At 33.2% G+C, this 27,916-nt stretch overlaps 1 protein-coding gene across 4 annotated transcripts in view; it reads left to right on the forward strand.

Annotated features, from left to right (window-relative positions):
* LOC128999748 (SH2 domain-containing protein 3C-like) overlaps positions 1-27,916 on the forward strand; it is a 226,528-nt gene that overhangs the window by 139,541 nt on the left and 59,071 nt on the right. For all 4 annotated transcript variants that reach the window (XM_054426410.1, XM_054426408.1, XM_054426407.1 and 1 more), the window contains 3 exons: positions 4,006-4,157; positions 8,962-9,073; positions 21,233-21,308. In XM_054426410.1, the coding sequence (XP_054282385.1) occupies positions 4,059-4,157; positions 8,962-9,073; positions 21,233-21,308 (287 nt within the window). In that variant the 5' untranslated portion in view covers positions 4,006-4,058. The remainder of the gene's footprint in view (positions 1-4,005; positions 4,158-8,961; positions 9,074-21,232; positions 21,309-27,916) is intronic.

Here is a 27,916-nt window from a genome sequence, read left to right on the forward strand (position 1 = left end):
GGCTAAAGATTTGTCCTGATAAACCGAAGTACTCAAAGGCATTATGTGACTTTTTATGTCTGAATTATCAACTTTATGTTATGAAATTAAATACTGTATTACTTAATATCGGTAAAACGTCATAATGATAGTGTTTAATTTAATAAGATATAATAAGGTTCTATGTTCGGCATATCACAACCAGTTAAAACATTATTAAAAGCTGCCACTTATTTAGGGATAGTAATGGTTTTAAAAAACGACAAATTTAAGCGATGTCCTAAAAGGTGAGCTACAGGTAGGAAGATGATCCCAACTTTGAATTGACCACCTCCGCCAATACCAAGATTGAACTGTCTACATTAACCTTGGAAGCCTACCATCAAGATGAAGAAAAGCTCTACGACTAGACTACTTGACACTCTTACAAGCAACCGACCTTCAACTGACCTTGGGTCAAGCTATGATCTCAGCAATGTGACACAACAGGTGTTATAGTATCCTCCCAACATCTCAAGGAACAACCACGCTCGTGCGTGTGTGTATGTGTGTGTATTGCGTGTAGGAGTGTGTGAACTAACCGTGGGTCGGTCGCGTGACTTGACCATAAACAAATCTGCATGCAATCTTGTCCATTAGTTTATCGTAAGGTAAAACAGCTGTTGGGGTGAGAGCGGAAGACACACTTTGCAAACGTTTAAATCTCTCGTCCTATTATCGAAAGGCTTATTCAGTAAGTGACGTTTGCAAAATGTGTCTTGCTCTCAGTCAGAGGTAATTGAAGCTGTAAAATACTCTTCTGATCAATGCATCTGCGTTATTTTAAAAAATGATCAATTTGGTTTTTATTAAGGACTACAATTGAAATTTGCCTTATGAAAATATAAGTGATGTAGATGAAAATTTGTTAATTTATACCAAAATAAAACAGTCAGCATTGCGTTTTACATTGCGGTGTATTATATGGTAATTTGGGGCTTATACGTTATTGGCCCCTGAAATTTATTGTGTTGAAATTTAATACATTAGTTAACCAAATAAACGTGATGAAACTTATCGTGGTGTAGAAACCTATTAGGTTCAAAACTGTGAAGACTTTTCTGCTTTTGTAACACCTTTACCCTGAACACCTGCTTGTACCCCACACAAATAAAATGTTTTGGTCACCTTAGTTTCGTAATGTTTTACATGTTTGATTTAAAGACTGTTCTGCGACACTTATACTACTAATGAGGATTTTTTACAAGTGGACATTATTTTTATATACTTTTGTCATAGCCTGGACTTGAATTTTTTAAACATTGACTAGCTTATGTGGGTTTCGATCCGAAGGGTCGTGGGTTATGATATAAAGTATTAGAACAAAAGAAAGTTGCTGACTTTATTATGAGCACATACTACATACTGTAGTTAAACATCACTGCTAATATACTCTGTATGATTTAACCTATCTTCTGATTGGCTCTACCTCTACCTCTACTGGCCAATGGTTTAAGGCACGGACTAGTTCCTGGTAGACGAAGGGACAAGAGAGAGGTTCCATCATACAGACTGTAGTAGGATTATTCAGATCTCAAGGACAAAAGCCTTTAGTCGAGCCTCAATTCTCCTACTGTTTGATGTAAATAATCGTAATTTAAAATAAAACAACCTTGAACCCTGCATATTAAATATTATAATATTTAAAAGCAACTTAACCTTTTAGATTGACTTCTGGATATTTTAGCACCATAATCATATCACCTGTGCAGTGCAGTCCTTGCTCCAGGCTAGACCTTGCGTCTTATTATGTCCGGTAGCCTACGCGGTTACGGGCCTTTATAACAAGGCCCCGGGGCTAGGGTGTGATACTGGTAATGAAGGTATAATAGATCTATAACATAAGTTGCTATCTTTATTGTGACTAATCCCTTTAATACTAGAAAATCTCACAACAATTCACTGAATAAAATACTTCTAAAATATTTTAGCTAGACTAGCTATCTTGAATGTTATACCATCTACAAAACAATAAGAACTGTTATCATTTCTATACAGGATGGTAAAAAACCCCTGACAGTTAAATTTATTAAAAAATAATCAAGATAGAGTTACAAAACTTAGTACAAAGTTACTCAGCATTAAAATCATGTTAACACATTATTCAGTGATACGCTATCACTGGGGGGCGGCCCACTATGAGTCAGGAGAAAATCTTTAATGTAAGCTTAAGTTGATACGTACATCAAATTAAAGGTCTTTACTAGTAGAATGCAATGCCGTAAATTTAAACCAAGTCGAAAATTGTCAGGCATTAAGAGCTGTACTTCCATTATGTGTCAACCCACCCTTTCTGATGAAACCTCTAAAGTAAGCAAACTGCATTACTGTACAACGATACAGGTTAAATGATATCCTCATGGCGGGCTTCAGTACGGTAGAATGGCGACTGCAAGATTATCATTTGTCAACGCACAACTCAATGGTATAATAAAGCCTTAGATGTTCTTCAGTACAATAATAAGCATTACTATACATTAATTAGTTAAATGTAATTTTCATCGTAATTTCTATGTACACAACTAACTTAATGCCCTCAGATCTTTTTTAATATATGCATCTTTGTTTTTATGAAATCGTGGTTATATAGTGTTAGTTTGTGAAAAGATGTTCAATTTTATTTTAAAGAAATTAATTTATTGTTTAAGAACTGTTATGTTAGATTTAGTTTTAGACGTGCCAATCCGGCAGACGACCGAGAGGTTATTGCTGTAGCGCGTAGGCACGTTCCCTGCATGGGACAATCTTGTAATTTGTATTGAGGATTTTGGAAATAATGCTCTTTTTCATTTCATCTGATGTTGCGTTAAAAAATACGGTACACATTAACACATAGTGGGGCAGCTGGTTGGTTATAGTGCCCGCCTAGCAAACAAAAGGTTGCCGGTTCTATCCTGAGAAATGTCAAAATTATTCTGGGGGTGAGTTTCTCGTTGATCAGTTGACTTATAATTAATGGTTTCTTGTTAAAGAAACAGGTGGTCAAATTTAGCAACAAGGCACAAGGCTTCATTTACAATGTTCAGTTAACTAACATAACCTAACATAGAGTGGTTGAAATTGCAGAAAAGTACCAAAAACCCCTTTTTTTTGTAATCAAAAATAAAAAATACTCCTGCTCTAACGTTTAAAACCTCAAAACGTAAAATAGTAGCCTACTAATTCGTTCCACAGTTTAGGTCACAATCTCTTTCTACTTCGAATAGGACATGTGTTTTCTTAATCAGCCGATCTCTGAGACTGTTAAGATGATAATCGGCAGCTCTTGTTCTGAAAGTTTTGATAGTGTCATAACTCTTGTTAGTATGCTAAATGGCTCCGTTGATAGTATCGACAAGGGAAATGAAAGTTATTACCCTGGAATACTCGTCTTGAACTTGTTAAAAATTTTAAACTTAATTTGCACTATTATTAAGTTTAATTGCTGATAGTTACCTTCTTGATGAAAAGAGAAAGTACTCATAGTGCATAATATCCCACAAACGTAACGTTCGCATACTAAACATATCTTTTTAGTGATTTTATTGTCAGAACGCTAGAAGAACGGTTATATATCTGTATATTATTTACCTTAAATGTCAGCACACTCTTCCTGGACTTTTGGGCTAACTTTTCCTCACTCTCCAAACCCAGATTTTACCAGGGTATTTTTTAATAGTACAATGTATATTTTAGTCACTCAGTTGCTTACAAAGTTGTGTTTCTATGTCACAAGTATGTCGCTGATATCCCTGTCTCGTCGCAAGATGCCGGTGACTTTACCGAATAATTTAGTATTTTACATAGTACAATGTATCAAAATAAAAAAAAATCAGTCACTCAGTTTCTTACTCTGTGTCGCAGGTATCGCATGGAGTTTCCGCTTCCCGTGGCTGACATTGTTGTCTCATCGCCGATGCTGGTGACTCCACCGGAGATTTTACCAGAGTATTTTATATAGTACAACGTAATATATGAAGACACTCAGTTGCTTACTCTATGTCGCAGGTATCGCATGGAGTTTCCGCTTCCCGTCGCTGATATCGCTGTCTCGTCGCAAGATGCCGGTGACTGGGCCTCACCTAGACATTGTCCAATGGCTGACCATCCTGGACCTCACCCAGTACAGCCACCAGTTTGAGAGGTTCAGCGGCGTCGAGGTAAGCCAAAACAATTACGTCATTACAGTATGTATGTTTGTCTTCGTCATTGGCAATTGCTTTAGTTTTCTCTAAGCTGGACCAAAACCTTGGTCTTAGAGCAATTTTAATTTTTAAATATTTACAATTTAAAAACTAAAGTTTTTCCATTTACCTCTTGTTCAGTGTACTTTCAGTTTAAGGTAATTTCTTAGTACTATAGCGGTTGACTATAAAAGCCAAAAGTCAATTTACGAATAATTTCTTCATAAATCTATCTCCAAAGGAAAGTATTACCTGATTCATACTAAAGAAATCAAGGATTTCCCTGCAATTTTCCAATGATTTCTCATGACGCATACTAGGTATGCAACAGGAAAACAACATTCAGAGTTAAGTGTAGTGATGTCAATACCTGTTGAATCCCACTATTTTGGTTGAAAATCCACTGTTGGTTGAAATACACTATTTTTTCCTACAGTCAAATAACCACTTAGATCTCTATTGAGTTTTTTAATATAATTAGTCACAATAATACCTAACAATTGAGATTTTAATTGAAACTTAATAAAGGTTGTAAGTGTACAATCTAACTACTAATTAAGTTTTTTAATTTTACTTGGCAGGTTCAACTAGTGTACATATAATTTAAAAAAATATTTATTGATCGAGAAGTATTTTTCAATCAGTATCACAATCTAACTATCCGAGGCTAGTATGACAAAATTGTTATTCTTGTTTGAACATTGATTTTTCCAAAATACTTTTCTAAACTTAATTCCCAACCGACTACATCATATTTTTTATTGGTCTACATCATAGATTATAGGTATTCTTCAGCTTAGCCATACAATACGGTATTCAATTAGCTAAATTTAGTGCATGATTCTAATAACCGGTCTTGTAGGTTATGTAACTTGAAAACTTTATAACAATTTGAGTTGCAGGACCTTTAACCTTTACTTCAAAGGGTTTTAGGTCACTTAAATTGTATAAGAAATATTTTTCTTGCATCCATACATACTTAACTGCATTGATTTTTGTAAATACATCCTTAACTGCGTGTATTTTGGATAATACACCCTTGACTGTGTGGATTTTTGACCATGCATCCTTCATTGTGTAGATTTTTGTTAATACATCCTTAACTGCGTGGGTTTTTGATAATACATCCCTAACTTTGTGGATTTTTGTTAACAAATCCCTAACTGTGTGGATTTTTCAGCCAACTCTTTGAAATAAGCCAATTTTCAGTCTTCACTCTATGGTAGCAAATCTATGGAAAAAAACAAATTTAAAATCTTTGATTCGAACGAAAATTTGATTAAGTGTAAAACGTGGCTTTAGAAATTCCCCTCCCCCTCACACACACACACACTTCTATATACACTGCGTCTACTACGTGAGAGTCAAGACGAATCACCAGAACTCTCGTTTTACTTTTCTCTTTTCCTTTCAGTGTTTTCATAATGTCTAATGGAATTAAAGCAATAACCAAAAATAGTATCTTTTGAAACAAGTTAATCGATGTATTACAATAATTGTTTTACAAATTAAAGTAGTGTGCTAATAGTAGTTAACGATCAATCAATTACCTAAATCAATTACAAAAACAAGTAATGAATTGTAATAAAATTAATGGACTGTAATAAATATTATGATAAATACTACAGTAATAAGCCTAACATTACTAATAAATGTAACTAACAAGTCGTGAAGATGCAGAACAAATAAGATATAGTTTGAAGATTAGGTGATATTCTCAACACATAATTCATTGTAACAATTTTTATTTATTTATTTTTTTAAGTAAATTAGGTATTTATGAAATATATATATATATAAATGTAATGTGAAATGTGGGTAAAGATTCTTTAATGCTGCGATGATATAATAAGTATAAAACAAAATCATATCGATAGCAAAAAAATTTCACAGGTTCGTTTAAACACTATGTATTAAATGTGAAACATAAAAATGACTTCTGATATTTTATATGCAAAAATCTATTAATTGCATAGAGGATTCAGCCCGTATTTTTCATAAGCGCCTGCTTATAAAATGGTAATCTGTTTAAGGTATTGAAAATAAACTTGAACAGCCAACTGTGACTTTTTTCTAATTATAAAATTGTCTCAACCTAGAACATTTTTTATTCTTCTTTAATTATAAAACTGGTCAGTATCAGAAACTCGTGGATTAAGAAGTGATTTTAAGCTAATAAAGGCTAAACATGCTATTATTTTTTGTATTTAACTACTAAACGTTAAAAATATACTTATTTCCACTTATTTGGTTTCCACCATATGGCCATGTTTCCACCATGTTTGCAAAACAAATACACGCTGTTCTGTTGTTAACTTTCTATTCATTGTTTATCGAATAACAATGAACACACTATCATGAATAACTATCAAACATAACCTCAAACTAGACAACAACAATTACTAAACACAACTCCCAACAGCTGTGGTATTACAGCTGTGTATGGTACCAACTGCTAAAATTAAAAAAAAAATTGCAAGTGTCAACTGACTTATGGGCCACCCAGTATTTTGTCAATTTTCAATTAAGGAATAGAGTCATTAAATTAATTTTAAACTGCCTGTTTCAATTTTATAAGATACTTGCAGCACCTCTAAATGAGAAAGCCATTTTACACCTAAGCTCTGTAATTTCAAAGAAAGCTATTGGAATTCCGTGCTCACCGCTATTTTAGTTCTCAGCTTCTACAGACACGTGATCATCAAGCCGAATTGCCTTTCGCAGACTTTCATTTTAGTGTTTCTCTTCCGAAGAAAAGAATTTTTCTCAAGTTGGTAGAATCTTAAAAACTACATATCTGGTATTTGCACCCCAGATAACCTATAATGAATATTGTAGGTGTTACGTTTATCGCACACATCGTGTACATTCATTACATTATCTTGTATTTGTATCTCAGATAGCCTATGATAAATATTTTAAATGTTACGTTTATCGCACACATCGTGTACATTCATTACATTTGTACTCTTTGGTGTAAAGTTTTTAGAGTTTCTAAGTGGGAATAATTAAGTGTTTTCTGGTTTACGGTTTTGAACTTATGGGTGACTTTTAACAAAGCAATATTTCTATCGATGATAAGTTATCTTTATAGACCTAATTTTCGGTTTACCCATTGACCTAACTACCTTATGTACCGAAAATTAGATACACGTGATCAAATATACTATTTACAAGGCACTTTTGTTTATATTATAAGGCACAAATGGCATAATTTGATACATGCATTGTCGCGTTGATAGCTACATAAAACACATCACATATCAAACGATACAACCACAATGTAGTGGTTTAGCTGTCTTTGACCAAAACTCTGCAAAGTATAACTTTCACTGGTTGTAAAACTTTTGTATCAAACAGTTGTGGTTTCAATGCAAAATGCAGAATACAATGTTTAACCATTTAGTAACCTACTGTTTAAGGAGTTTTCGTTATACTATAATTAAATACCACTTTTTGACAGATTTTTTTATGTAGACATTGCAATGTTACTTAACTGTGCCTATATGTACCTCTAAAGTCGATACAGTATACTAATTAAACTAATTAATTTAATTGTTTTCACTTGAATGAAATGAAATCGTATTAATTCAGGGTGTACATACGTCTAATAGAATTGTTTTTTAATAGTTTTTGTTTTTGATTTGTATCAAATATTTTTGTAATTAATATAGAACAAATTCCTACAATAGAAACTTATGTTTTGAATTCGTATTTAGTAATAATAATATTGAATTTTAACATTGTTTACTGTAGTTTAAAAGAGTAGATGGTTCCGAATCAATTCGTAGATAGTTCATTTTACAAATCACCACCTTATTAATTTAATAAGCTACATTTTTTATTTCTTCTCTTTCTTATATTAACAAATTTAACAATCAGTGTTCGACTTAATCACTGTCGAAACTCATTTATAATTGATATAAAACAAATTTCAATTCCACATCTGTTTTTTTATTGTTTAATTAAAACTTTTATGACTTTCATTGAAAGTAACACTTAAGTGTATTTTTCTATTAGTACATTTGTTCAATTTGTTTTCTATACTTATTTATTCGTTTACAAATCACTAATACATTATTAATGGCACTCAATTAATCCAAAGGTATTTAGTAATTAAAGTCCAATTCCAAGTCTAGACAGTTCAAAGAGACTTGGGAACAAAGGTGGGTTTAATTATTGCAGGAATTAAACGAGTTAGCGGAATTGCTCGAGAGTTCACTCATTAAAGCTGAGTTATGTCTGTAGCGACAACCTTTATGTTATTTAAAATTTAAAATTACTATAATTATTATTATTTTTAAGGAACGTTAAAGTTTCAGACACTATAAATTTGTGGTAGACATTTGTAGTCATTTGTAGGTCCCTGTATTAGTTAAATGTATACTTCATAATTTGTTAACTAACCCTTAGATAAATAATCATACTCAGTAGTAAATAAATAAATAAAATAATTAAATTTATCACAGTATGATTATTTTCATCATTTCGCATAGTGAACTATTATTTTGGTTTAGATTAAAATTTAGTTTGTCATGGTGATTTTAACTCTACACAAAATGGTACTACTTCCAATTCTGGAAGAATCAAGGTTTTTAAGCTACTGCAACTTTTGTGATTTTCCCCATAAAATATCATAGTTATTCCCACCACTTACCAAGAGTTGTTGACAAGCAAATGGTAAATAATACGTGTCAGATTGCGGATAGAGTTTATTTTTTGACAAAACCAATATCGAATTTGAGTATCTTATTGAAAATGAATGTATTTTTTGTTCTAGGAGCTCCTGAGGTTCTCCGAGGCAGACATCAAGGATCTGGGAGTCAAGAACTCTTCCCACAGAGCTAGGATGGTCTCCAGCCTCGTGGCACTCAGAACCAAATATGAGAAAGGTCAGGATTTATTGAATACTAGGTGTACAATGCAGTTATCTGCTTGCAATATTGAGCGAAGTAAGCACATTAATACATTAATCATACGAAGTCAAAGCTGCATAGTTTTTACTTGAAGTCAAACATGATGTCTACTTGCAGTATCGAAAGTTCCTATAAATGGAATGCCTATTTGCAGTATCCAAAGTCAATTGAATATTTGGCTCAATGGAATGCCTTTTGTGCAATATCCAAAGTGAATGGTACGTCTGGTTCAAGTAAATGGAATGTCTGCTTGCAGAATCCAAAGTCAATGGTGTTTTTGGTTCACATAAATTTAATGCTGCAAATTTTGCAGTATCCAAAATTAATGGCAAGTCTGGTTCAAGTAAATTGAATGCCTATTTGCAGTATTTAATGGTAATTTTGCTAAGTCTATTTGAAGTAAATTATGCTACTACAGGAAATGTTACAAAGTGTGTTTATAGCTTAGGTAGTATGAAATCGAAAGAATTACCAAATTTGATCAAGAATATCCATTAGGCTAACAAGTTTTACTACAACCGTTTACTTTTCCTCCATAAAAATAACATGGGCATTTTGATGGTAATTTAAATGTTCAGTATTTTTGAAATTTTCACCGTATCCTTTAATCCTACAATAACGATTAGTTTACATAATTATTTGTTTTTTCATGCTCTATACGATGGTTGTAATCAAAATAAAGAATTTTAATGTTTTTAAAGAGAAAATTGGAACATTTTTAATTATTTTAAACCATATAACACTTTTTTTCATATGACGCTATCTTGCTATTCGCGAACTCGTTCAAGTGTATACAGCCCTACATGTTAATGCCAAATTTCACTATGAAATTTCAACGAATCGTGTTGTTGCTTCTTTTGTGGCTTCTGGGGACTTCAAAATGAAAAAGTAAATCGGGCCCGGGTCCTACCGTGCCACCTACGTATCCAATAGGTACTTCCAAATAGGAAGATTCGTTAAAAGAACCCTACTTTAACGACCCATGTCACGACACACTTGATTAAAATAATCTGTAAATACAAACTCGCCTGATATAACAAACCCGGACACCCAGTCTCCCTCCAAAATTCAATACCGATCTCCCTCCAAAATGCCAGCTTAACGCTCCAGATTCGAACGTGTGCTATCTCTGTGGAGAGCGGGCTGCGCGACGTATTATCATAAAGCGTAGGTCCGATTAGGATTGAACCGCACGCCCCAACCGCCATAAACTAAGTGGTCGATGGGTGGACAAGCTTCGGCGTCATGGACTGCATCCCTCCCACATAGACTATGTGGTTTGGCGAGGAGTGTACCACACTCAACATCGATTGATTCCCTTAGACATGTGTGGAGAATTTTTGTATTTATTTTGCAATTTTTAGGGATAAATCCAACACAAATACAACTTGTGGCAAATGTGAAATCAAAAATAGTCATGTATTGGTAGTGCTCAGGGGTGTGCCGATTTTTTAAATAGATAGATATTTCTAATACACAAAATGCTGCCCCCCGGACAACAACGTGCCCAAGCTGGTTCCTACGTCATGTTGACTTCAGAGATTGGGGGGGGGGGGGCAGTTTTCCAGTCACGGACACTCCACTCAAGTTTCATTGTCATACTGTTCTAAACTAACTAACCTAACCTAGCCAACCAAACTTGGTGTAACATTTCAATATTCGGTATGATATTCCCCACATGCCTTTCCGGTTATCAAACGGAATTACTACTGCTAAAATTTCAATTACATAGCATCACATTTTGTTAGGGTTTGGGGGGAGGGGTATTTTTCCAGTCGCGGACACGGCTATTGGTTAGTTGGCAGATTTCGTGACGTCACGTTTCACCTAGCGGGTGGTTTTCCGGGGGCTAGTATTCCGCATCCCCTTCCACAGTTCTAGAGCGGCAATGGAGTACTTTTCGCTGTTAAAACACAATTGTTCATTATTGTGCTCTTTATATAAACAAGCATCCAATGCCTTATCTTCTAAGAAATTTTGTTTTGCTAGAGATCGTAACGAGTCGTATATTACAATTTCAAATACAATTCCAAGTTATCCATTTTCAAAGGACTCACCTCAGACATAATAACTACAATTTAAAGGGTTATTAGTAGATATTTTCTACAATTTGCACCTGATATTCGTTGCTACTTGAAACCGCAGAGAAGTTCTACTTCTTGACTTGGTTCCTTTCTTCCCGAGATGTCGTAGCAAAAGCTTCCACCTTCCACCGCACTCGATTCTGGGTCATCCTCTTTTTTAGCTCATTCCTTCTTCCTTGATGTTATCTGTAGCCTACGGATATTCTTCAAGTAATCCTTGGTCCGTCTCTCCTTCTGTTTCCCTGATGGTTCCATTCAAGGGCTTGCCTGGCAATGTTGTCACTTGGTTTTCTGAAGGTGTAGCCTGTCCAACCACACTTTTTCCTTTATTTTGCTCTTCTCAAAACCTCTTCGTTTGTGGCCAACTTACTTTATGGCCAATATACGTTGAGTATTTGACTGAGACATTTATTGACGGACACATATATTTCGTGTGGTACAGCTTATGTGACCTTCCATGTTTGGCATGAAAAAGAACAGTTTTCATGTTGTTTGTTTTGTTGTGAACTGATGTTCTTGAAATGATTATTTGATAGAAAAAATGTAGATTAAATTAAAAACACTGTGATGTGAACAAAAGAATGTGTATTATTATTGAAAACTGTTTTACAAAAATTAATAATGATTAATAACATGTGTTAATAACAAAAGTACAAGAGAAAAATGTGTATACAGACCAAGGGATAAAATTAAATGATTTTAACATAACTCCCCCGCAAAAAAGTGATTTAGTGGGAACTTTTTAACAACTTGTTGATTGGTCCAACAAAACTTGTTCCATTGTCATCTAAAAATAGATTTAAACTTGAAAGTTTACTGTTGGGATTCACACATTTCTTCTTCTGCAAACATAATATTTCTTCAGCAAAATGAATTTTTTGAATTTGTTTGACAATACATAGAAGAGCATTGACTAATTCATTTGGGGTAATTGGTCCATTTTGTAAAGGCTGTTTGAGATTGTTTATACATCTTTGGCAATAAGCAGTAACTCTGATGGCTTTGGTGTATGAACTAAATTTTAAATACCACTCATCAGAACTCTCTTCCATAAGTAAAGCACATTTGACGGATCTTCTTTCAGGTACATATGGATTTTCATTATGAATAGGTTCACTCATATTCATGTTCTTATCCAACAGACATGAAGGTCCAAACCACCACAAATCCTGATTGATAAAATTGTTTCCTAAGACACCTGTAGATGCTAGGTCAGCAGGATTATCTTCTGAACAAATGTGATTCCAATCTGATGTGTTGGTGAGGGATTGAATTTGTGACACTCTGCTGCTTACAAATGTTTTCCATGTGTTTGGGGGTTTTGAAATCCATGCCATCACAACTGTAGAGTCAGTAAATAAATAAGTGTTTGAGGTAGGTAAAATTGGTTTTACTTTGTCAACTAGTTGAGCTAATAGCACTGCGCCACATAACTCCAGCCTGGGGATTGAAACTTTCTTAAGTTGACATACTCTTGACTTAGCACAGATCAATTGAACTTGTACATTTGATGTTGAAACACTTCTGAGGTATAAGACTGCAGCGTATACCTTTTCTGAAGCATCGCAAAAACCAAATAATTCGTGGATAACTTCAGACCCAAATAAAACTAATGGTCTGGGTGTCTGAAGATTCTTGAGGTGTGACAAATTGTTACAATATTGAACAAATTCATTAGATACTTCATCAGAAACTGTCTCATCCCAACCATTATTGCATAACCAGGTTTTTTGCATGATGAGTTTTGCTTTGGTTATTACTGGACACAATAGACCTAATGGATCGATTAGACGGGCAATTTCAGATAAAATTTTACGTTTAGTTATTTTGCTTGGTAAGTCAGGTAAATTAATTGAATACTGATAAGTATCACTTTCGGGATTCCACAGAAGTCCTAACAGTTTGACTGAAGAGTCTTCTGATTGAAATTGAAAAATGGTTTGACTTGGTGTTATTTCATCTAGAACTTCTTTGGCGTTAGATGACCACTTGCGCAATGGAAGCCCTGCTTGATTTAGTGTTTGAACTAGTTCATTTTTTATGGATAAAGCTTGATCTACAGTATTGGCTCCACTTACAAGATCGTCAACATAAAAGTCTTCTTTCAATATCCTAGCCAATTCAGGAGAATAATCCTTAATGTGGTCAGATAGTTGATGTAAACAACGTATGGATAAGAATGGTGCGCATGATGTTCCATAAGTAACTGTGTTAAGGTCATAAGACTTAATCGGTTCTTCTGGTGATGATCTCCAAAGTATTCTTTGATAGCATTGATCAGATTTGCTCACTAAAATTTGCCTGTAAAACTTCTCAATGTCTGCCGTAAATACAATTTTATGCAATCGAAATCTAATTAGCAAATTCATTATGTCAGTTTGAAGTTTTGGACCAGTATACAGATGATCATTCAATGATGTACCTGATGTTGTTTTGCATGATGCATCAAAAACAACTCTGGTTTTAGTTGTTGAACTCGAATCTCTATATACTGCATGATGAGGTAGATAGTAGTGTTTGTTACTGTCAATGGACGATAATTCTGTGGGTGTTTGATGCATGTGACCTAAATCACTGTATTCTTTCATGAAAGACTGATAACTTTCATGTTTGTCAGAAGTGAGTGTCGATTCTAAACCTTTAAATCTGCTTAATGCTGTTGAATAAGAATCACCAAGCTCAGTAATTGATGGTTTAAAAGGAAGACAAACACAAAATCTTCCAGATTCATCTCGAGAATGTGTGGTCAGAAAACGATTTTCACAAATGTCATTATCTTGCAGTTGAGAAGTAGGTTCATGACTGACCTCTTCTATCTTCCAAAAACGCTCTACTGCAGTGTTTATGTCATTGTTTTGAATAGATAATCTGAATGAATGAATACCTTCAGATGATGGATCTGATAATCTTCCTGACAACAAGTAACCTAGTTTGGAATTGATAGCTGATGGAGTGTTTACTGGACCTCTAACTATACCATCTATCAATAGATCTACGTAAATGTCAGCTCCTAGAATGATATCTATTTGACCTGATTGGTAGAAGTATGGATCAGCAAGTTCAAGGTTTTGAATGTGAAACCAATGATCAAAGGATGTGTTGAGTGAGGAAACGTTAGTTAGCTTGTTCAAGATGTATGCTGAAACTTGAATGTTTGTATCTTGCTTGGTTTGAATGAAAAGTGACGTTAATCCTCGTGTATAACCAGCATGGCTGTTACCTACTCCGTGGACTGAAACGTTGAATGGTTGTCGTGATAATCCTAACTTTTGAAAACAGGTTTGAGAAATGAAGCTTCCCTCACTCCCGGGATCTATCAAAGCCCTACAGTATTGATACTCACCCCAGCAGTCCTTTACCTTGATCCTGGCTGTGGACAGCATCACTCTTGTAGGAGAACCAATGCCTGCTGATAATAGTTTTTTACTATTACTACATTTTGGATTATTCTTTTCTTCTGATTTGCTGGAACCACTGTTGTGTGAGCTAACTTCAGGTTTGGACTTAGCTTGAAATCCTGTGTCAGGTTTATGCTTAGAACTAACTTTAGGGTCTAATTCTGGCATATACTCTTTAGGAATATGTAATAAGGTATTGTGAGCTCTGGAGCAGACCTTGCATTTGGATGCTTTGCAAGTGTCAACCATGTGAGTAACCATGTGTGTGCTGATAAGCAATTGAAACATCTATGAAGCTGTTTGACCTTTTGAATTCTATCATAGGGTTTGAGACTTAAAAACTCTGTACATTTAAACAAGGGATGATCTTGTACACATAAAGGACAACTCTGTGTAGTACCTTTAGATATTTCAGTTGAATTTGTCCTAATGTGTCTAAATACATTAGTACCTTTGCTGTTGTCTTGACTTGTTTCTAAAGCTTGAATATACTGATTAAGAAATTGTTCCAATTGTGTGAAAGTGCCTACTTCTTTGGTTGTATTGCTCAATTCCCATTTGGTTCTTAAATTTTGATCTAATTTTGATGTTAGCAAATGAACTAGTAATACATCCCACTCCTCAGTCTTGTACCCAAGGTTGTTTAATGCCCCCACATTTACATTGGTGATGTCTAATAAAGATTTCAAATCTGATAGTGAGTTTACATTGGGCAGTGAAAACAAAGCTTTAAGGTGAGTGTTAACAATTATTTTCTTGTTGCAATACCTCTCTTTTAAGAGTTCAATCGCAACTAAGTAGTTGGACTGAGTCAGGGGCAAAGTTGAAAGGAGATTTAAAGGTTCCCCTTTCAAACATGACTTGAGGTAGAAAAACCTTTGCACATCTGATAAACATTGATTTGCATGAATCGTTGATTGGAATAGGTCGTAAAATGAAACCCAATTTTCATATTTTCCATCAAATGGTTGTAAATTGAATTTAGGAAGTTTTAAAAAATTGGATTCTGGTGACACATTGCCAATTGAACTACCAGAACTTGAATGATCCAAATCAGGCCTTGAAAGATTCTTATTTGTATTCAAAATTTCCTTGAAAGCTACTTTTACCATGTAGTAATTTTCTTCGAATTCATCAAAACTGTTGTCAGTTTCATCTAAAGTGATTGCAACTATTTTGCTATGAATGTCTGTGAATTCACTGTACAACTGTTCTAACTTTTCATTTCTGATTTCAATATCTAATAAATTACCTGTATTGATGTCAAAATTGTTCACAAAGGTCTTCATTTTTGAGAGAGAGCCTTTGATTGAAGCTCTCTTGTTTTGTAGAAGCCTAAGTTCTGCCATGATTGTTTGAAATAAAAATCAAAACTTACTGTGATGATTCAATGAACTGTAGAAAAATAAATCCATTGGCTCGAAGGACCATGTTTGTTTTTTTGTGAACTGATGTTCTTGAAATGATTATTTGATAGAAAAAATGTAGATTAAATTAAAAACACTGTGATGTGAACAAAAGAATGTGTATTATTATTGAAAACTGTTTTACAAAAATTAATAATGATTAATAACATGTGTTAATAACAAAAGTACAAGAGAAAAATGTGTATACAGACCAAGGGATAAAATTAAATGATTTTAACACATGTCAATTTCAAAACCGTTTAGCTTAGTTTTTAATTTTATTTGACTAAAACGCCACACATTTGTAAGTTAAAAAAAAATTACCTTAAGCCTTACAAATCCCACAAATGACGTAATCGAAAACTGCATAGACGTCTCTCGTGTGAAGAAAACTAGTTAAAATTCCAAACATAAATCGTCTGCTTGTAGGTGTGTTGATTTCAACAATGCGTGTTCAATAATGCATTCCCTTGGCAAGTGCGATGCATTGTTGGGTGCACCATTCATTCACACGCAAGTACGCACACACTCACACAATACACACACGGAGACAAACCGCAGACTAAGAAGATTAAATGAAATCGGATATAGTTAAAACCCTGAAACTGCCCTACGCGATTAGTATCGAAACGCTATTAATTAATCATCGTTATTGGCTAAGTAAGAGCATTACAGCTTGTGTGCAATCTGTATAGGAAATCAGCTGGAATTGTTAACGGAATTAATCAGCTGATTGTAATCGACATTAAAATGCCCCTCTATGTATATCGCTCCCACTTTTAAATATTGCATATTTGGACATTTAAGATTGCTCATATATTCCAAATTACTTTCAATCAAGCATTTCTTCGTCTATTTTCCACTGCAAGTTGTAAATTCTACTCCCTGGATACCTACGGTGTTATGGTGACTGTCTCCAAATCAAAGTCTGTTAGTTCGATCCTAAACATTGCCATTTATAATTGGGTTATCATGATGGTTTATAACATCGTTGAATAGTATATGAGACCTGGGTTTGGACCGTTCCCTTACAAAAAGTCTTAAACGTGGTAAGATGGTAGGTTACAGTATTTTGGCAATATAATCAGAAATTAAAATAATTCTAAAGATCTGTTAGCTTTATGAAGCATAACAGTTTTTTGAGTTTTTTTTTTCAATCTGTATTGAGTGATTTTCATTGGCTTTGAAACACACAGAATCATACTGTACATACAAATAAAATATTAACAAATGAAGTTACAGTTAGTGGTGATTGCTGATTGAAGCTAGAAATAAACAAACAAATATTATACCTATATGATTTTAACAAATCCTGCAAATTACAGTAGTATTTCATAAAATAATACTACTTTGTCTAAATTTTACACTTAACGTTTACTATTTACATATTGCTATTTACAAAATCGATAGTAATTAAATTATTCTACACAAAACTAAATTTTATGAAAGTATTACCTTAACAAATTGATTTCCAAATAATCTCAAATTGGCAAGTTTAATAACACTAATGGTTTGGTAAAATCCACGATATTTTTGGAAAAGAATGAAAAACGATGTAAACAAACTTCCGTCGTAGAATCAATAGAAAAATATATATTTAACCTCTGGCGCCGTCCCCTCGCCCTTACTTTTCAAAGCACCCCATCTGAGTTAAGTAAAAGCAGCAGCGCGAAAAACTTCCAATAAAGTTGACAAAGGAAGGAAATAACAAGTTAATTTCAGGAATATTACGAGACTGTAAAACTCAAAGTTTACACTTTACGAAAAGTCCACCAAAGATACGCTTATTGGGCTTTTTAATTTTAGAAGGATAATTTGTTTTTAAGGTTTTTAAGGATTGTTAACTTTTTCGTTTTAATTTTTGATTTTGGCAAAACTATCTAGTAAGTTTCTAGTAGGAAAAACAAGCAGTGGTAGGGTTAGTTTTTCTTACATAAATTATTTTAGTGATTTTATTGCTATGGCGTGGAATATATGAGAGGGGTAGAAAACTTTAACTTTTTGTCGACATGAAAGATGAGGATCAGACACTGTTATTTCGCAAGGCTATATATTTTGCTTATAATATGGAGACCTCCTTTTGCTATACCATTTGATTAAATCAGATGTCTACAATCCAGCAAACAGCGAATATTTGCATAACAATGATTGTTTATGGTCTAGCTTTTAAATCTCTATGTTGACACCTATTCATGTTAACACTTAAAAATAATGATTTTTGTTCATGTACTTTTTTTACGCTTCAAAGATTATATGTTTTAAATGCATTTCTTTCCAGAAGTAATCCATAGAGAAATATTATCTAATCCACGCTTCCACCCACAGACTGCATGTAGGTATTGTTTTGAATCCTACACTCAAGGCCAAACCATACTGGGCCAAGGTAGGCTGATGTCATTGCTTTTAGCATTTAGTGAATATTTTAGAGGACATTGTTTCGAAAGCTAGGTGTTTGTAACTGTTTACTCCGGATACTACAAGCATTGAGTATACACGTACTCAATGCTTGTATTAAACTATTGATAACAATTGATTACGTGTATACTCAATGCTAGTGATGTAAAATACCCGGGTATTTAAAACTCGGGGTAAATACCCTGGGTATTTACCCGGGTAAATACCCAAAATCCATAAATACCCAGGTATTTTGGGTATTTATGAAATTCATTTATATTTACCCCTAATGTTATTGTTATCATTACATGATAAATTAGGATGGTCTGTAACACCTTTTACAGTAACTTGAAGCTTTGCTAGTACCTTTTATTTAATGATTTAGCACTTTAAAAAAATAATAGGCCTACATAAAGTTTCTAAATAAGCATGGGGTTTCGTGTCTTAAATCAAGTAACATCAGTTAAATTTAACTTAGGCCTACTATAATACAAAAAAATAGTATATTAATAAAGGCTGTGGCTATTTTAATTTATAACCAATTAAATAAAAAATTATTTTAATTTATAATTTATAAATATCCAGGAATTGTTGGGTATTTATGTTGCAATAAAAACAGTTGAACTTGCCATGAATAGTTTTATTAGCAATAAATGATTGTGTATAACATTTTAGAATACTCCAAAAGAGTTAAAACACTTTATAATGTTATTGTTAATAAATGTTTTTCAAATTACCTTAAAATGTTATTATGTACAAAGTTGTAAAAAAAAACTTGTTACAAGTTACAACCACTGTGCTGAAAAACTATAAAGAAGAACATGGCTTATAAGAGAAAGTAAAGGCAGAATAATAAAGTAATTAAACTTTTCTGTGTTACCGTTTGGTTAGAAACAATAATATATTTGGGTAAACCTACTAAAATGTATCTCCTGTTTTTTGGTCTAACTTAATATAGTTTTGAAAGATTTATTGTGCTATAGATTCAAATGTTTTGTATCACAAGATTATGAAATTAGTTTTTTTTATACCATTGATAGTATTGATACCAACAAAAGATCTAGAACAAAAATATTACTAAACCCTGCCATCCTACAGATTGAATTTTAATTATTTTCTTAAGTTGTTTATACATAGGCCACTACTAGGTAAAATTTCCCTGTCTTTCTAAATAATAATTATTGCTTTACAAGTTATTTTTCTTCACTTTCAATAAAATAAATTCATCTATCATTGAAATAAAAAAAATCATAAGTAGTCAGGACCAGTGCAACCATGCGACCAGGGTATTTATGCCGATTTATGCTTTATGCTCAGACCTGGGTATTTATGGCGAGAAGTAAAATACTAGTAGTGACCATATGAAATTTTGTTTAACACATTTTATCATCATTTTACTATTCTCACAGGGTAATAATTGCAATAAAACATCTCAATCTTCTCTAACTTTAATAAAAATTATAAATACCCAGTTTTTGGGTATTTACCCGGGCCTGGGGTAAATACCCGGGTAAAAACCCAATTTATATTTACCTACCCACTGGGTATTTACCCGGCCCACATCACTACTCAATGCTACAAGTAAGCTTTTCGTCGTATTGTAAAATCTGATGTCTGCTTAGGTGCGTTTTTCATTCATTATAGTTCACTAGGTTATGGACAAAATTGGGATACAAAAAAATCCGTAGCTTAAACCATGTAGAGGTGTGCAGAGTTTGGTTTTCCTTGTGTAACTTATTAAAAAGTTAATAGTTGTCTATACTTTTTCCCAACCCTGTATAATGCTTGAAGTCGCCGATATAAATACAATATTTCTCAGTTTTAGGACTAAATTTATGTTGTGCATTTTACCATTTGGTTACCGTCTAGTATCGGTCAAATTATATTCTGTCTTTTTGTTTTGTACAAAATAGTTTGAAAGATGATTAAACAAACTTTTAGTTTCTCTTACGGTAATACTGGGTTTAGTTGTTCTAGTTTAACCCTTTATAAAAACATTTCTGGAGATATGTATGTATATTTTTAGGTTGGGTCCCTCAGGCTGATGATATATTAAACTTGCCACCATTTTGTGATGGGTTGTGATGTAGACCTCTAGTTTTTGTCGATATTCTTTTTAACTGATGACCTTTTAAATTAATTGTCACTTGAAAGGGCTTTACATTTACAATTTATGAGCTCCCCCCTAAATAATAAGGTATCCGAACAAAATTGGAACAAAAAAATCTGTAGCTTATACCATATAGAGGTGTGCAGAGTTTGGTTTTCCTTGTGTAACTTATTAAAAAGTTAATAGGCGTCTATACTGTTTCCCAACCCTGAATAAATTCCTGTGTTACCCACTAATTCAATGATCTATAGTATATATTAATAGGCAAGTATGTTTCTTTAAAACATTTTTTCTCAGCTCGTGTGCATCGCAGGGGAAATCTACGCTTACTATTAGAAAGTTATTTTCCTGTAGATGTGCAGAATCCCTTTATAAATTAAAAAGGCTAACAAATAAGCACAAAAAATGTATTTAAAATAATAAAAACTAACATAGGTACTAACATAGGCCTTATGAGTTGCCATGCTGGTGACGAAATAACAACGATCAATAAACAGAAAATCAAAACAAATATAAGACTGCTACACAATCATCACATGTATCATTTACAGCGTGGGGTGAAGAGAAGTATGTACATTACATTATCTTTGGTCGAGCTTTCGACCACCGGACAACCTCTAGTTAAGATAATTCCATGAATTTATTGTATCAAGCTTGTGGGTGTTCTGCTACATTGTTAAAATATTGTGTTGTATACTTTCATTTTTTAATGAGCTTAATATAATTTTGTCTTCGATTTCCAGGGACCCGCAAGAAAGACAAGCCTGAACGGCACAGCGTCGCCGTGGACACTGGGCGACTTGTGAACCAAGGAGGAGAGTAAGTATCGCATTGTGTGTGTCTATCAGTTAGTAGGCCTACAGGTCAATATTACTGGAAATACCAACTGTCAAATTGCTAGTCACCACCAGATTACAATGATATATTTGTGAGACTTAACAACAATGGAGGAAATGGTTGCAGAAATGCGTCATCATTTTCCGGAGATTTTTTTCCAGAAATATGCTATTTCAGAATTCTAGACGCCGCTGTGATAAAATAAAAGACAATTTGTATCAATATCAAGCTAGGAAATAAATGTTCCTCTCCATTCTATGACATTCGGAGCCTTCTGACATCGGAGTACTCAATTGAACTTTGTCCACTAATTAAACTAATTTATTAATGCGCGTATTTATAATTTTCAAATTAGTGTCCGGTACTTTTAATGGTTATAGCATATATTTTAACAAACTAACAGTCTATTAAGGTATGAGGAAAATGATATAAATTGTTTTTGACAGGTACCGGTGATTTGAAGTTCAATAGTGAAATTAGAATTTCAAACGTTAACAATAGTTGTGCTCAGCATTATTTTTAATTTTCTTTTAGATCTAAAACTTTTTTTTATTTTTATCCACCAACAGTGATTATTACAATTAATATGAGCAACCGTTATAACAGTTCAAAGTTCACTTTTATAAAAAAAATTTGATCACTCACTGTACGAACGAGCCTCATATTAAATCTATGTATGATGAAACATGGTTGGCCAAAACTATTTATATTTATAACAAGTTCTTAATGTGGTAATTTTGATGTTAATAAAATTTCTGAAATCTGAAAATATTGAATTCGTAGCCCTAAGCAGTAAGCAAAGACAATAAATTAGTCTGTGCCTCTGTGCTCTTTAGAAGGGCACTGGCACTACTATAATGTCTGTCGGTAATGCAGTTCGTAGTTCACAAAGGCACTCATAGGTGGCGCCACCACACACTTATATGCTTTTGTGCTTTAAGTCTTCCAATTCGTAAAAATAAATAGCTAACAGGCCTTTTTATTCCATTATAGACTTATATTCCGTTGTATAACATATGTAAAAAAATGTAGTTAATTAATTACAAACCGTTGACAAGAACCACAAGTTATGCTGAAGATTTATATACGGTACCTTTCTCCGTTGCATCTAATTGTTGATACTCAAAAGTTAGGTTCTCCACTAATTATACACCTTCCAACTGAAAAACTAAAATCAAACCAATCAAGAATCAAAGATAGATTACATAGATTGGTTATAAGATAATCACAGGCTAAATGCATGCTGATAGGTTTGTAGCAGTTAACGATGCTGAATTAGCATCGTCAAGCATGAATAAATCAGCTGTTCAGAACCAGCTGTATAATTTGGCCCTACTTCAGCTACCGGTAGCAATAGCTGATTGTGTAAATACTTAGTGATTATATGTCTGCTAAACCTGGATCAAACAAATCAGATAGAACGATTGGTAATAAGTCAGATAATATTTCAGTTTGCGCATTTTCTAGTTAATTTTGAATGATAGTTTTCTTACTTTAAACGCCTATTTTACAACCTAACTCCCGAATTCACATTTACGCCTTTTTTTTAAGAGGTGATAAGGAAATCAGTCATTATTCTTAGAATAAGTGTAGATGACTCTAATCATTGACTATGCTCTAATGCACGAGACATATTTAAAATACCTAACTTATTGTTGTGGTATAAAACGGTTTTGTTTCATAGTTAACACTTTACGCGGAGCAAAATACAACTTAAGTGTAACCAACAAAGAACATATTTTGTGCCTGTTTGGAAGAAATATATTGTCTTTATAGTATTTTTTTTCTTTCTGGCCGGCCATACTCGTTACGGTATACCGGACCGTGTGTGTGAACCTGTTCAGGCAAACCTGGACAGGTAAAATCAAATATGAATTTTCATATTTTATACCGCACAGGTTTGCTCACATGAGTATGTGTATGCCGGGCCGGGCATACACGTTACAGTATACCTGTGAGGTATAAATGCGCTTTGAGGTATAAACCTTTATAAGCCTATAAACAATTGACTTCCAAAACTTTTTTTTTTTAAGTAAATACACTTATTAATAAACGTATTTTTAAAATATAAATCCATATAGGTCTACGTATAGTATTTTCATGAGTACATCGGCATCACTTGTAACCATCCTTAGTAGTCCAAATAAGTGTTCACAGTTTGAGTTTACAAAAACGGACTGTTATCATGTTGAATGGTACGGTTAAATTTTGTTTCTAAATTAAATGGAGAATGAAAAACCATTTTACGGTATTTTCAATAAACCAAAATTGTCTCTTCTGCATCTTGCAAGATACGGGACTGGGTAGAGGCATAGCGGAGCGGCTGTAGGATAAAGAAGTTTAAACCACAGATAACGCCCCTGGCGGATTATTGGAGAACTACAACCATACAACTCCATCGGTCGCCGCTAGATGGCAGTAAAGTGTAATTATTTTAGAAACGTTGACATTATTGTTGAAATATGTTTCAATACCTCGTACTTATTAGGAATCCGTTTTTAGAAACGTTTAATACTTTTGGGAATAATCTTTCGATACTTAAATGTGGTTTTTTATGTGTCTGGGATATTTTATTTCTGTCTAACTATAAATTTAACAATTGGTTCTCACACCTATTTTTAGTGTTTGCTATCATTATATACTCGTAGATGTGGAAAAGAATTACACTTACAATATTTTTTGTAATAAAATTTGGAATTTTCCGTACACTCACGCAAGAGGAATCGTGTGTAGTGTTATTTTTGGAAGCCTCTAAATAGAGGCTCAAATATAAAGTAATTGTAGAATTGTATGTAACATCTGTAAAACCAGATGGAAACGGCGTAGGTAGACTTCGGCCAGCGATGGTATAGTAGCATACAACAATAGAAACAAACCGCGTTACAATGTAAACCAAATTAGGTGACATAACTCGATGCTTGGCAGTTATCTAGTTTTGTCATTTTTTTATTGCCGTCCATGCTCTTAGGTCTTTTACAGGTTTGCTAAAATTTATCCAGAGTCCAGAATTTTCCCCGAAACAGCTTCTTACTTCTTACTGTTCTATTTTGTTAGTCTATACAGCTGTTAATATTTTAAAATTCAAAAAATGGTTCCGCACTCTGTTGTTAAACCTTTAAACATAATAATGACATGGAACATAATAGAAAACAACTTATTTGTTGAAAAGGCTCTAAAGATTCTTCGATTCTTTGTAAATAAATATGAGGGATTATAAAAATATGAAGGAGCTGCTATAACCGGGCATTGCAAAAGAAGGGAGTGTGCGAAAGAGAATAATGCTTTTCTTTTAATTTGAGTTGTGATAAAAAAAAACCTTTATTGACCACCAAGAGTTGAATGACCGTCCTGAGATACGTAAACCAGTATATAGAAAAACTCTCCATGTAAAAGCAATGGTGATTGTTAGATTTTCAGATATAAGCGAGTTCATGTAAATTCAATACTTTACAAGAAAATGGACAAAGTATACTTCGTGTTCGGAAGTATTGTTATAACTAATAGTAACATAATCGATTATTTAAAATAGGTATATTTTTTATTTTCAGCCCAAACTACAACTAACGCCCCTCGTGGAATATTAAACTACTACAAATTTACTCATCCCTATAACCCTACCATTACTTTTGCGTGATTAGATTAAATTGTTGTCAAACGATTTTGAATACGTCATTTTTTATGAAATTGTAAGTTTAATGCTTTTTGGAAGAGTGTTTCAACCCGAAAACGCTGTTTTCGGACTTTTATGGGATATGTTATTTGTTATACACATAACTTCGAATGTAAACATTGATTCTCGCACATATTTTACTGTTTGACATCATACATGCTTAATCATCATCATACGTGTGAGGTTTCGGGTCTCTGGATTAGTGTTAACTCTACCTTCAGTCTTAAAAACAAATTTGCTTATTAGATTTATTTATTTTTACACATTTAAATAATTTGGACTTTAACTTAATTTTTATCACAATCACATTTTCTTAATTAAATATAATCTTTCGTTTAGACTACCATGTTTTAAAATAGTATTTAAATCACTGCACGAAAGATCCTGCTTTTAATTTCCAGTAATGCAGAATGTAGTTCAGAATGTCACTACCAGAAAGCGCTAGCTCGTAGGCAACAACAATGACAATAATAGAATCGTACTTAATTGTTGTATTTGAAATTAAAAACATTTCATTTGTAACAGAGTCAAGGCGAAATATAATCAAATACTGAATAAACATTATGCTACTTTATTATTATTGGGGGAAATCAACATTTTTTTCTAGCAAGCATTTTATTATATCGACGATTACAAATACCTCATAAAATGTATAGGTGAATAGTGTTTCAATAATTGAGTGTATTCAACTAATCCAGTTTAGTTAATGCACTGCTGAAAATACTGCATTATTTCCGTACCAAGTTTTTTCTTGCAAAATCTGTACCCAAAAACTATTACTTTTGAAAAGCTAAATGTGTCCAACATAACTTTATTGCCACACTTTATGATAAGCTCTTAACAGGATGTTTTTCCCAAATAAGTAAGCCATAGCAGGAGTTTACACAGCATTACCAAAATCAATGTTACTTTATACAGAAGATCTCACTTTTAAAATAACTGTTTACAAATAATACTACTCCTCTTACCACCTGTTAGAACAAAAAAATATCACATGCATCGATTCAAAAGATTTTTCCCCTTCACACAATGAAATACTCCCACAAGACTATCGTCCTTTGGTTGAGAACAATGGCTAAAGAACAGAAGAGGGTCCCAATCCCTAAAGTAAGGGGAGAAATCATGAATCACCATCAAAGCACTGTTTTAAGTCTGATTCAAATATCCCCTCCCTCCCAACACTACTACTCGCGGCAACAATATGAGCAACAATGAACTGCTTGTCATGCGCGCGCACACTTATCGACCGTCTGCAGGGATGCACCCGCGGGGAAATGTCCCCTGCAACGGGAAATTGTATTGCTCTGATTTGTGAGATTTCATTGTTTTTGAGAACTTGTAAATATAAACACTATTATGATTTTATCCAGCACACATTAAAAATAATATTTTTTTCAAAAAAATATAACGCTACTATTTTTTTACTCGTTCTCTGCTACTACGGCCAAAAGGCAAGGAAAATTCTAAAAAATTTACCCTAAAACAGTGAGAAGTATTTAGTTTAAGGCAACAAACTATAGTTTACAGAAAATCAAGCTTTAAACCAAAAACTATAAGCGTTATATTTATATCCTCGCCGCATCAAACCTGATGACTAAATAAACACCCATTTACTTGGCTGGATTTTTACTAAAATTGGTATATTCTTCCTATTTTATTTTAATGTTTTTTTTCTGATACAGGGAAGTCGGTTAAGAGTGTTATAGTATTGAAATAATGATAGCTTAGCCCTTACAGTAACTGTGTCCTATATACATATTGGACATTTCAATAAAAAAGCACCTCAATACCTTCCCTGTAGCAGCAAACCTAATTATTGTTCATTAAAATTAATGTTATTTAAATAGGAAATAAATTTTACTTATTTTAAGGAAAAGTCTTAGTAGAAATCTAGCCAGATAAATGGAAATTTGCTTAGACTGCAAGTTTTACTATGGTGGGGGATATTTTAAAAATAATAACAAAAATGGATTACAAATAAAACAAATTGATAATTTGTTATAAATCCATTTATAAAATTGAACGTATTTTATACATATACATTTGTGCAGGAGTTATAAACATCTCTGAATTGTCCTAGGCTGATTTATTACGTGAAATCGAAGAAGTATAGACAATCGTTTTTTGTTAACTTGTAATATTATTCAACCAAGCTAACAAATAAGTAAATCATTACTGATATTTTTAAATCAAAGTCGTGTTAGGTTTAATCAATGATCAGAATTCCGTTCATTTGACGATTTCAAATTAACATCAGTTTGTTCTCAACGAGAAAACAAAACAATAACTCCGACTTTATCGCTTATCAGTCGAATTCAATTTCTATGCAAATCATGTAGACTGATGCGAATTGAGAGAGTTTTTTTTTTTTTTATTTAGGAATGATTTTGTATTGTTCGGGGTTTTGTTGGGGGCCGTTATCGTTTTTTCATTCAAAATTAAATTTTATGGTGATTGACAGTAAGAAAATCGTCTTCGATCTTTTATAATTATATTGCTATATTGCTTAAATGCTATCTTCTTGTCAAAAAATTATAATCAATGTATTTTTTAATGTTTTTTTTTATTATTTGTGTTGTGGTAAAGTGATAGATGTATATAATCGATGAGTAAAGTAAGTAAATGATGAGTTTGCATATACTGTACTTTTATTTAAAGTGTAATTGAAAATTGAATAAGTTATTTGAATGAAAGCTACTTTGCAAATACCTTTAGACCCGAAGACCCCACGAATAAATCTTAGTTTATAGCAAATGTTTTATTTTGTGGCAGTTCCAATTGTGACTACGAGTCCTAATTATACGTAGAGTTATGTTATATCTCTTTTATAATCTTAACCATCCAATTTTTAGAAATTTATATACAAATTTCGATGGACAAACCTTCAAAATATTTTGATCCGGGAAAAATCCCCCACGGG

The sequence above is a fragment of the Macrosteles quadrilineatus genome, unplaced genomic scaffold (assembly GCF_028750875.1).
Source record: "Macrosteles quadrilineatus isolate MER2022 unplaced genomic scaffold, UCM_ALF_1.0 Scaffold_8__2_contigs__length_117827958, whole genome shotgun sequence".
NCBI classification, from domain to species: domain Eukaryota; kingdom Metazoa; phylum Arthropoda; class Insecta; order Hemiptera; family Cicadellidae; genus Macrosteles; species Macrosteles quadrilineatus.